The sequence below is a fragment of the Indicator indicator genome, chromosome 1, assembly GCF_027791375.1.
Source record: "Indicator indicator isolate 239-I01 chromosome 1, UM_Iind_1.1, whole genome shotgun sequence".
Taxonomy (NCBI): domain Eukaryota; kingdom Metazoa; phylum Chordata; class Aves; order Piciformes; family Indicatoridae; genus Indicator; species Indicator indicator.
In genome coordinates, this window is record NC_072010.1 from 65525601 (window position 1) to 65538061 (window position 12461).

At 38.0% G+C, this 12461-nt stretch overlaps 1 protein-coding gene across 1 annotated transcript in view; it reads left to right on the forward strand.

Moving 5' to 3' along the window:
- Positions 1 to 7218, forward strand: part of CUL4A (cullin 4A) — a 37608-nt gene extending 30390 nt beyond the window's left edge. Inside the window, exons 16-20 of the mRNA XM_054389230.1 lie at positions 884 to 997; positions 2185 to 2290; positions 4219 to 4391; positions 5142 to 5294; positions 5658 to 7218. Coding sequence (XP_054245205.1) covers positions 884 to 997; positions 2185 to 2290; positions 4219 to 4391; positions 5142 to 5294; positions 5658 to 5753 — 642 coding nt within the window. The 3' untranslated portion in view covers positions 5754 to 7218. The remainder of the gene's footprint in view (positions 1 to 883; positions 998 to 2184; positions 2291 to 4218; positions 4392 to 5141; positions 5295 to 5657) is intronic.
- Positions 7219 to 12461: the final 5243 nt, after the last annotated feature.

Below are 12461 nucleotides of genomic sequence, written 5' to 3' on the forward strand. Positions count from 1 at the left end.
CATAACATTGCAGTCAAGCACTTAATAGTTTAAAACTGCCACTTCATCTTAATTTAGTCAATCTTTAGCTACATTGGTCAGGCATTTTGATATAGCCAATGGTTATGTTACTGCACATTCTTTTTTTTTTTATTGCAAGATCCTTCCTCTCTTCCTTGCAATGTGTGACACAAATCTGCCCCCTGCATTTAAATGGTATTTGCCTGAAAAGATTGTTTCCAAATTGAGAGATTTTTGCAAAGCTCCTATCAGCAGCAATTTAAGTTGAACTATGTGGTTGGAGTCCCTGTTTGCTGCAATACCTTGTTTAATCTGAAATGTGGGAAGCACTTCAGAGGCCAAAGGTGGCAGCTGCATTCATGTACAGTTCAGAAGACGTGGAAGCAGGATGCTGCTGTGACATCGTTTCCTCTGTAGCACACTGCTTTGGAAGGATTCAACCTGAGCAGCAAATCATGCAAATAGAGGGGTTAAAAAAGTCTTACATGGAAGTAAGAGGGTATAAAGTGCTGGAATTGGACTTGAATCTGTACAGGGCAAACTAAAGAAAAGTGTGAGATATGTGCTTTTTCTCAGTGACTTCTTGGTGAGATTAAAAGTCTGGCACAAAAGTAGCATTTATTTTTGAAGTTTAAAACCTTTTACAGTGGGCCTATTTTACTTTTATTGAAAAAAATTAAAAAGGGAAATTAAAAGCTAATTTTGAATTGAGACTTTGTTTTGAGCATAATAGTACTAGAACTTTGCTCTTTGGATTTATTTTTTTGCATAAAAATACTTACTATGAAACGTTGAAGACAATAAAGGAATTACTTATGTTTAAACTCTTTAGTGTCACTGCACTGGTATAATGCTCAAATATTTTTGTCTATCTGCTTTACAGATGATAAAGCTTCAAGAGGTATTCAAAACCTTTTATCTGGGAAAACACAGTGGTCGAAAGCTCCAGTGGCAGACCACTTTAGGGCATGCTGTCCTGAAGGCTGAATTTAAGGAAGTAAGTTTGCTAGCTTAATGCTTAGCCTTTGGAATAAAATTCAAGTCCATTATTTGGAATCTAGGCATTTACCATATTTTTTTATAAAGGTAGTAACATTTTTGTGATGAAACACTCACAATTCAATACTGTTATTTTGTGTAGAAAGTAGGCTTTTTATGATTTACCTGAAATACTACATAGCTAACAGAAGACAACAATGTGATTGATACCTTTTGGTAACATTTGTATTCATTTGATAGGAATTGTTGCTCATTTGAATAAATAAAGTTGTAACAAAGAAAGAAACCAATAAAAGAAAAGGAATGCAGCATCTTCATATTTTTTTTAATATGGAATTAGTTTTATCATAGAAATAGTGATGACACTTTCAGCGCTCTTCACCAATACAAAAAGAGACTGTCATGTAATGACTGGTTAAAATTAAAGTGCTTGTTGAATTATTGAAGTCTTAAATAACCACATCGTTCCTTAATGTGGTTTTGTTTTGTCTTACGGAAGATCTTCTTTTGCTAATAATGCATCTTAATCAAGCCAGAGAAAAGATTTTAAAAGCTTGAATTGTTTTACTAATTCATTGTGAATCTGAAACTTAGAGATTCAGGCATTACGTAACAGTAAGATGCATAGGTTTGTAGTCAACAATTGACAGAAGTGTTTACAGCTGTCTGAAGAGTTTGAGGTACTTGTTTTCCCTTGCTTGTCTGTACAAGCGTTACGCTACTGATAAGTGTCACTCCATATCTTAGTACACCAAAATTATCTTTAGTTTCTTTCATATTTGATCCAATGCCAAGATTTCTTTTGTATTAGTTTGCTCATCTCAATAAAATGCAGCTTGAGTGAATCATGAAGAGATTGACTATTGGTGGTGGCAAAGCCAGAATTTCATATATTGTAGTTAAAAAGAAGTAAATGTGAAGTAAATACAAGACCATACTAACAAGCTTCTGCTGTGTGCTATATTGCTGCTGTTAGAGGAGCAAAAAAAAGGAGATTTAAAAAAATATCCTGCTTCCTCAGTACTGCATTCAGGCACATTCTTTTGTGTGCTAGGCATTCTGAAATGCCCATCTCTTCTTCTAGAAATAGAAAATAATTATAGCTTCTGAAACTCATCAGATTTGGGGGATAAAACAGAAAAAGCTCTGAATCTTACTTCTAATTATTTGATACTTCTTTTGTAGGGAAAGAAAGAATTTCAAGTGTCGCTCTTTCAAACATTAGTGTTGCTTATGTTTAATGAAGGAGATGAATTCAGTTTTGAAGACATTAAAATGGCCACTGGTGTAGGTAGGAAGAATACTTTCTGATTCTTATATTTATCCATCAAGTGACTGCCAATTAAGATTTGGTATATAAAGGCCTAATTTAAAGGAATGTGGTGTGATCTGTTGAAGATGTTGCCATTTTGGGATGATTCTTTCAGTATTACTGAAACAGTATTAACTGTTTTGAGAGCTTGTCTGTCTGTTTTCCATTACTGTTGCTGGAGTGCCCCATTCACAACGGGGTCTGATCTGTTAAGAGAAGTGTCCTGTAGGTTGTATACTTTGTAGCTGTCTCCCTCTACACTTGAAACCTGAAAGGACAAAGAAAACTGTGGAAAAGTACAGTTTTATTTTTAACCATTGTGTTCTTTTGCTCTTGGTTGTTGTTTGTTGGTTGTGGGGGATTTGTTGGGTTTGGGTTTTGGATGTTTTTTTGGTTGGTTTTGGTTTTTTACGTTTCCTTGAAGTAGCTATGGCCACTTGCATTAAAAATGAAATTTTATCATCTCTTTACTCTCTGGACACAGTAGCTCTTCACATGTTGAATCTTATCATCAACCCAATATAGCAACTGCTGAAAGAGCTTTTGAATCCATACAAGTCCTAAAATATTGTAGTTACTATGATACTGTAAAATGGAGATATCATGAATCTCTGTAGTTCAGAATGATGTGTTGCAGAAGGCAGTACGGCCTGCACGCTCCAGCTTCTCAGCATCAGTGCTACATGTTTTTAGTCATCTACTCTATTAATGCTAAGGGACCTGAAGAAAACTCATTCCACTGTAAATGGTAAGCATCAGGATAGCCCAGAGAGGCTCGCTGAGTCAGAGTGCAGTGGTTACAAAACAAACATAAGTTTACAAAAGCTTGATCCAGATGATGCTTTCTCATCTTGTATTGCTGTATCTTGGAGCTTGCATTCTGGCTGCCTGACAGCAACAGATAAAATCTGTTCTCCACATTTACTCGATGTCTTTACCTACCTTTCTCATTGTCAAGAAAGCCTCTGGGAGATGCAGTATTTACGTTCCCTTCAGTGATTGATGTTTATTTAATGTGATTTAAAGTTTTTATTAGTAATCACAGAAGAGCTGGAAGGGATTTTTAAATTAAAAAGAAGGGACAGGTCACTCTGTGTCACCTTTTCCCATGGCACTTCAGCAGTAGATTGAAAAAAACTGTCAGTTTTTAGACTAAAACTCTGTTCAGGAGATGAAACACATTTTGTGATGAATTTGTATTGTGAATAAAGCATTCCATAGACTGCAGAGGCTGTTTTAATGCAAAATCTTGATACAAGGCTTCGCAAAATAATTATTAGAGTGTTTTAAACTCCATTTTATCTACTTGTCCAAATGGTTTTAGCTTTAAATCTTACTAGCTAAAATCTTCCTCAGTCACTTATTTCTACAACTTTCGTGGTGTGGGGGAGGTCTGTTACTATAATAGCTGTCAGCTCTACCTTCATAAAAAAATATTTTCCTATCAATCAGGACTTCTGTTTTTGAATTTTATTACATATTTTCTGGTGTGTGTTAAAAATAACGATGAAATCATAAAATGGGTGGCTTGAATTTCATGTCAGAAACTAATTGGTTAGTTGGTTGGTTGTTTTTTGTTACTGCCAAACAAATCTGAAGCAATAACACTAGGCTCACATTAATATGAAATCTTACCTGAAACTACTTTTGGAGAGAAAACTTACTGAGGTGAGCCTGAGCCTGTTTTCCTAACATGTACAATTCTGTGCGTGCTCTCAGCGCTTAACCTGTGAAAGATGTGAGACCAAGCTTGTAGGCTGTGAGTTGTTACCTACTTGGAACTTAGCTGGAAGAAGGCATTAACATAAACTCAGTAACTTTTGACTGTATTTCTAGACTGATCACATAAAAACTCTTCATGTTAATGATTTGTTGTGCTTTCTCCCATACTTTGAACTTCTTTACAGAGGACAATGAATTAAGAAGAACCTTACAGTCTTTAGCCTGTGGAAAAGCACGAGTATTGATTAAAAATCCAAAGGGCAAGGATGTAGAAGATGGAGATAAATTCATCTTTAATGGTGATTTCAAGCATAAATTGTTTAGAATAAAGATCAACCAAATCCAAATGAAAGAAACAGTATGTATTCATTTTTTCAGCTCGTTCTGTTTATGGTAACTGTTTGTCCACATCCCACATGGAGAAGCAATCTTTACATTCCCTCTCACAGGCTTTGCATATGGAGAAAGGAACCAGATATTTGAATTTTTTAGTAATTGGGATGACTCACAAAGGCAATAAAGATTTTAAAACTCAGTGAAATCGTAGAATGCACTGGGTTGGAGGCGACCTTTAACGGTCATCTAGTCCAACTCCTCTGCAGTAAGCAGGTACATTCTTAATTATATCAGGTTGCTCAGAGCCCCATCAAGCCTGCCTCTGAATGTCTCCAAGGATGGGGCCTCCATCACCTCCCTGGGCAACCTGTTCTCGTTTTTCATCACTCTCATAGTAAAGAACTTCTTAGTAATGTCCAATCGAAAACTGCCCTGCTCTAGTTTAAAACCATTGCCCCTTGGCCTATTGCTACAGGCCTTTCTAAATAGTCCTTCCCAACTTTCTGGTAGGCCCCCTTCAGGTACTGGAAGGCTACAAGGTTTCTCTGGCTGAAGGACCGTGGCGCTCTCAGCCTGTCTTTGTATGAGAGGTGCTCCAGCCGTCTGAGCATTTCCGTGGCCTTCTGGACCCACTCCATCAGGTCCATGTCCATGCATCCATCTCAAAGACAAATATACGTGAATTTCATTTTAAATCCTAACTATAGAAATATATATGATGAAAAATAGCAGTGAAAGGTGATACACTTTATGGTGTTCTACTGTTCTTTAGGTTGAGGAACAGGTCAGCACAACTGAAAGAGTATTTCAAGACAGACAATATCAGATTGATGCTGCTATTGTACGAATAATGAAGATGAGAAAGACTCTTGGACATAATCTCCTTGTTTCTGAACTGTATAATCAGCTGAAATTTCCTGTAAAGGTAAATGATTTTCAAACCTTCCTAGAATTATCTAAAAATATGTATTATATTTATCTGTTCATTTGTCCATAAGAGTAAGAAACGGGTGTCTGAATCACCTCCAAAGATTAAGTTAATAAAATGAGTGTGTGAACAGAAGTAAGACAAAGTGTCATTAGGAAATTGTATTTAGTTATTTACTTTGGTGCATTTTGTTATGTAGCTGCTAGCAGTCCTACATTTTTAAATAAAATATTTATATGTTTTATATTTTTAATATTTTTTAAAAAATATATGTTTATAATTTTTAATTTTATGCATTTTTAAAAATTAAACATTTACCTTTATATTACTAACTGAGACAAATCACATCTTTCCTTGTAGCCTGGAGACTTGAAAAAGAGGATTGAATCTCTCATTGACAGAGACTATATGGAGAGAGACAAAGACAACCCCAATCAGTACCACTATGTTGCATAATGGAGAATAAATACTTTTATTTAAAAAAAAAAAAACACACACACACATAAAAAATAAAAACCAAATTCATCCATGTGTATCTTCAGGACACCAAATACCTATGCTGTTCCAGACTTTCCTTTCAGCAGGTTTCAGGTTGATGTATATTATTCAGCCAGCTGCATGCACTGCTGTGGAAAAGAAGCAAAATACATGTTAATTGATCATCCTTGTCAAGACTGCTTACTAATTTTAAATGTTGTGGGTTTATTTCTTTTATTACTCTTTTGTTCTTTTGGGTTCTTCAAAACTTAGTTTTACAGTTTTGTTTAACTATGTCATTGAATTTGATGGAAAGTTAATCACCTGTGTGAGAAACACTTCCGTGATGGATGCAAGTCTGGTTTCTTCATTTATGTGTTCCTAACTGCATCCATAAAGACCCTATATGCTGCATTCTTTAGCTACACTGACAACTTGGGTAATTTTTTAAAACCCTTTAATTGATGAACACTTATTTACAAGCAGTGTTGTTGAAATACACTGAATTTTTGAAATTATTTGAAAACCCTTCAACATGTGTTCAGTTAGTTTTCTTTCAAATGATTATTAACTTCACTCTGGTTTGGATAAATCAGGTTTTGAAGTGAGATCCTTGAAGTGCCAAGAGGACAGCTGTGTTCATGTGTGTAGTGAGCTGTTGGATTGTTTAGTTAAGATACAGAGAATTATTTTATTACAAATTCTGCTGGCTTGGGTGGCAAAGATTAGATCTGAGTCAAAAGGCCCTACCTCATTTTAGGGCAACTGGTGTTTATCACTGTTTATGTAATTGCTGTAACATTTAGTTTTGCCTTGAAAATAACATACAGGGAACCTACTGTACAGCGTGCTCCTAAAACAAAACCTTTTTAAAAAAAAAATACTTTTATGGTCTTGATATTGTGAAAGCATAGGTTTTTTTGTCTTGAAAGACTAATAAGGATTTTGTGGGTAATTTGTTACATACTGTATATAAGCAGGTTGATCTAAATTAAAGAATGAAAGACACTGTAGATGTTAGATACTTGGTAACTGTAAAAGAGACACCTCTTGTGGTAATACAAGGCTGATTATTTTCTAGATTTGCATACCGGTGTGTTTCATTCTGAAAAAGAGCTACCAAAGGAGTTTGGATCATGGTATAAATGAGAGTTTAACTGAGCAATATTTTCTTGAGAGATACCTTACTAAGTTTATGTAACATGGGGTTTGTACATCAATTTAAAAGGCCACCACCTCTTCTTAAAGTAAACATTGCGAAGAGTTGATATCTTGTGGATTTATGTATTCAAGTCCTTATTTTGTCATCTGGTGTCATTAACTGTATTGCATTCTTCTGAACTATTTTTGTTCCCTTGGTGTTTAGAAACTAAACACATTTAGTTTATTGTATTTAAAGCATATTTAATATTGTAATTTAATGTAGACTTATTTTAATATTTGAATCTTCAGTTAATGCAAATAAAATCTTTGATGCATATTAAATATTCATTTCTTAGCCTCTGTGAGAATGTGGCAGTTTACTCATGCAGTTTATTCTTTAGTGTTCTAGAGTGTTCTTTACACCATTCACCTTGATTCACTTTCTATGCATCTGGAAACTGATCAACTCCATCTTACTAGACTCTTAAAACAGAGTTCCTCAAAGCAATGTAATGGCCAGAGGTTCTATCCACACAGAAAAATGGACAGTAGCACCCAGTAACTGTTACTAAGCAGTGAATGCATAAAGACTTCCTTTTCTGAACTCAAAACTTTCTGGTTCACTGGTTTTAAAAATAGATTAATAGCAGTGATGTTATCCTGAAGATGACTGAAGTGGTTATGCCTTATGAATCAATGTTAATTGATTAAAAGTGCTGAGATGTGTGATTTTTCTTAATTTTCATAGACTAGAGCTCTCTGGCCACATTGGTATAGCAATTAAAAATTAATTGTTCCACAAGCAGTGGAAATAATGGAGCCCTTACAGTATAATACCCACCAAATAACCTCAAGCAGCAGTTCTGCAGAGAGATTGTCTGTTTAGTTCTGCCTTTCTTCTTATGTCAGCATTGGCTATGTTCTTTATTCAGCAGCTGATCTCCACCCCCTCAGACCTACAGAGATGTTATGAAGCTATGGGAGGGACTGACAGGCCAGGTGATTATGACTCTCTTTTTCTCAGGTCCTCATTTTTAATTTGATTTCCTCAAATTTTTCTCCCTGGTATTCCATATGTACTGAACCAAACAGGTAAGCAGTTAGTTTATTAGTCAGCATGGTAATCACTTTTTCGTAGCTAAAGAGCTGCATTTGAGTGTTTTTTGATAGCTTGGTGATAGAATTTGGCTGAGCATTCAGTCTCAACTAGCTGTTGGTTTGATGCCAGCTATTAGGGTTCACATTGTCCTCTTCCTGCCTGCCTCCCCCCCATCCCACCCCCCCCCCCCACCCCGAGGGTATTTGTGTCTACAGGGCTGGTGTTGCTCAACATTTCTTCCTGTAAAATCCCCCAGTGTTGAAGGCATCAGGCTGTAGCAAAGTAACAGATTTTCTCTGCAGTACATCCATGTTCAGAAGATGTCTTGAAAACATGCATCTTGGTAATTTGGCATGCTTGGAACAAACGATGTAGCAGCTTCCGTGGAATGACAAAAATAACAGCAGGAATCTGGAATTCAGGCACGTTGTCTCCAATCTTTTCCAGTTGAACTTGAAACTTTAAGCTAAACTGCGTTAAATTGTAAAGATTGAGATAACTCAATATGTTACACATATTTAAAAAGCAATTTTCCTAAATGCCATGCTCTGTCACCTAGCCCAGCATTTCCAGAGGAAAAGCAAGTGTGAGATTGCCAGCTGATGGCTGACTTGCAGGTACTTCCTGAGCCTAGCCATTACAGCTCTCCCTTCCAGCCACCAACGGCCTCCTTCTAGCCTGCTCTTTGTGTCCCGTTTTCTTAGTTCTGCGTTTTAGCTTCCCCTGTACTCCTTTACTGGTTTATCATCTAGCAATCTTGGTCTGCTGCAGCTTCTATCTTCCTTTCTTTGTGAAATGCATCTTTGGAAGAAAAAAAAAAATACAACATTAATTTGGGGTATTGATGTGATTTAATTCCAGTTGGTAACTAAGCACCACACAGGTGCTCACTCACCCCCGGTGGGATGGGGGAGAGAATCAGAATGGTGCAAGTGAGAAAACTTGTGGATTGAAATAAAGACAGTTTAACAGGTAAAGCACAAGCTGTGCACATAGGCAAAGCAAAACAAGGAAGTAACACACTACTGCCCATCAGCAGGCAGGTGTTTGGCCATGTCCAGGGAAGGAGGGCTCTGTCACATGTAATGGTTATTTAGGAAGACAAATGACTTCACTCAAACATCATCCCCTTCCTTCTTCTTCCTCAAGTTTTCATTGCTGAGCATGACGTTAAATGGTATGGGATATCCTTTTGATCACCTGGGTACAGCTGTCCCAGCTTGTTCACCCCAGCCTGCTCACTGCTAGGGGAGGGGGGTAGAAAAGGCCTTTATGCTGTGTAAGCACTGCTCAGCAAAAACATCCCTTGGTGTTATCAACACTGTTTCCAGAACACATCCAAAACACTGCCCTATGCCAGCTACTATGAAGGAAATTAACTCTGTCCCAGCCAAGCCCAGCTCAATCGATCTGCTATGCAGCTAGACCCATGATCTTTGGCAGGTGTGGTAGTGAGAGTGGAATCTGTACTATACCCTTAATTATCTATTCCTGTCGATTCTCTTCAGAAAGAAAGTGGCACTGTGAAGTCAGATAATACACAGAAAAAGGCTACAGAAGAAACAGTCATGTTTTGTGGAAATTCTTTCCTGGAAAAAAATCCCAAATTGTACTGTCTTCCATGCTGATACTCTGCTTTGTCTTTGCAGAACAGTTTGTATTATAGTAATGGCTCTTAGATTCTATGATTCTACAGTGAGGGTGGTGAGACACTGGAACAGGTTGCTCCAGAGGTGTTCAGGACCAGAGGTGGGATGAGGCCTTGAGCAACCTGGTCTAATGGAAGGTGTCTCTACCCATGGTGGGGGGTTTGAAGTAGAAGATCTTTAATGTCCTTTCTAACCCAAATTATTCTATTAATGTAATCTATTAATTTAAAAAAGATCTTTTGGGTATTTTCCACAAGCAGCCGTTGTGCATCCGTGGCTCTGAAAAGGGGCCAGGAGGTGCACCATGGTTAATCTGCATGCATGTTGTTTGGACAGCAGCTCTGTGAAACAACATGCTTGGGGTCTAGGTATGAGCTATGTTTCCCTCAGTGAGTAATTTGAATCTCAGGGCTGTCTATATACCAGCTCTTACAGAAGCTGTAACTTCATGTTTGTTTATGTCTTCTCCTGCTATCAAGTTTGATTAATGTGAGCCAACAGATTATTCAACACTGAGGCTGATGGCCAACATGGTTGCATAAGGCTTGTTCCATTAGGAAAGCAGGATAACAAACACCCTGGTAATACTTCTACTGACAATGACATGGCAATTGGTTATTGTACAGTCTCTACACCACTACAAAAGGCTTAGTAAACTAATGACCCACAGCATGTAAGATCAACATTGCTGTCTGCTGATAGCCTTACATTCTTTACCAATTTCTTGCCACAATATTGTTGCTTGATGCAACTTATATATTGATATTAATTTTTAGTAAGCCAAACATCTGTCATATTTCAATTCATGGCCACATGCCAATTTTCCAGTAGAGGGGCAGAGTTCTACACAGCATGTCTACACCTGATGTGGGACTTCCTCTCTAATCTGTTGTCTGGCAGACCTCAAGTATTTCACAGACCTTCCTCCACTCTCAGTGTAGGTTCCAAAAGCATGATCAAATAAATTAGAACAACCCATGTCCCACCTAGATTAACCTCAACTCCTCTGCAGATGACTCATTCAAATACTTGACCACAGTCGTTACTTTATATCCTTATTCAAGCTGATTTCTGCTTTTGGCAATAGATGAAAAGAATAAAGATTGCTGGTAATGCTGCAGGGAAAGGCAAACAAATGGAAATAAAACATTTCAGTCTCAAAAAATGCACAGATAAAAATGCAGCATTGAGAAAGAAATGTCTGTTAGTACCAAGAGCACTGAAAAACAAAAAGACAGATCCCAAACCATCCTAAAGAGCAAATAAACTTCCTCAGGATGTTTGAGGAAACAGGAAGTGTAAGTGAACTGAGACAAACGTCAGGGAAAGGTTATCAATTTACAGTAGCTAGACTTAGCAGCTGGTAGTAGCTAAACTGTACTTCAAATTGGTTCAAAGTGAAAATGTATGAAGGCAACTTGGGAGCATAAATGATTCTGTCTCAAAGCTGATTAATCTGGAGTACAATCTAACGAAGAGGGGGATGACATGGCAATCATTTGAGAAAGAAGCAGCACCCTGCTATTGGCACACTTTCCAACAGTACTAGAAATAGGATTTCAGTACCAAAATAAGAACTTCTGAGTTTTCATATGAAGGAAGCGCATCCTTAACATCTTAGATAAGAAAGAGCATTGAATTACAAAGTGATCAAATGGTCTGGGCTCCCTATCTGCATTACTATGCTAACACCTGAGAATGTTGATAGAAGAACTTCACTTTTCTTACCTAGTTTGCTCCAAGAAAAAGGGATTTTTCAAAAATTCTTGTGTACAAAAATATCAGACAACATCAGAGACTATGTGAAAATGCAATTACTTTTAGTCATGCAAGCAAGCACAAGTCATTACCAGTCCCAGTTTTGCTTTGGAACACACAGGTGGATTGTATTTATACACAAGTATACATAGACACATCACTTCAGAGATAACAGACCATTAACTTCCAGCACTTCTACACAGCTGGGTCTGAATTAGTTCTGTGCAATATAACTGTACTCACCTTAGACTGTCTTTAAACTCAGAAGCAAGAAACACATTCTGGAGGCAATACAGTTCTGTATTGCAGGTTAACTGCTCATCAAAGCCATTTCTCACCCTCTATCACCTCCCCTTTAACACATGGGTGCCTGTGCTGCATTCCCCACTGGGGGATTGCATTCCTCATGCTCTTCATGGCTCTCATCTGAAAGAAGGTACAGGGTTAAGATACATGGCAGTTTGCAGAGTGACCCCAAACCTCTGAATACCCATTGACAAACACTGGTGAAGCAAATGAGGGCTGGGCAGGTGGCCTGTGCCCACAAGTTGCAGATGACACCAAGTTGGGTCAGAACATGCTGAGGGTAGGAAGGCTTGAGAGAGATCTAGACAGGCTGCATCCATGGGCCACGGCCAATGGTATGAGGTTCAATATGGCCAAGCACTGGATCCTGCACTTGAGTCACAACAATCCCATGAAATACTACAGGTTTGGGGAGGAGCAGTTGGAGAGGTGCCCAGTGGAAAAACAACACCTGGGGGGGTTGGTTGACAGCTGGCTGAACATGAGCCAGCAGTGTGCCCAGGTGGTCAAGAAGGCTAACAGCCTGTATCAGGAATAGTGTGGCCAGCAGGAGGAGGGAAGTGACTGTCCCCCTGTATTCGGTATCGGTGAGGATGCACCTTGAATACTGTGTTTTGGGGCCCTCAGTACAAGAGAGACACTGGAAGTGGTGGAGCATGTCCAAAGATGGGCAATGAAGGGACTGGAGAGCAAATCTTACTAGGAGCATCTGAGGGAACTGGGGCTGCTTAG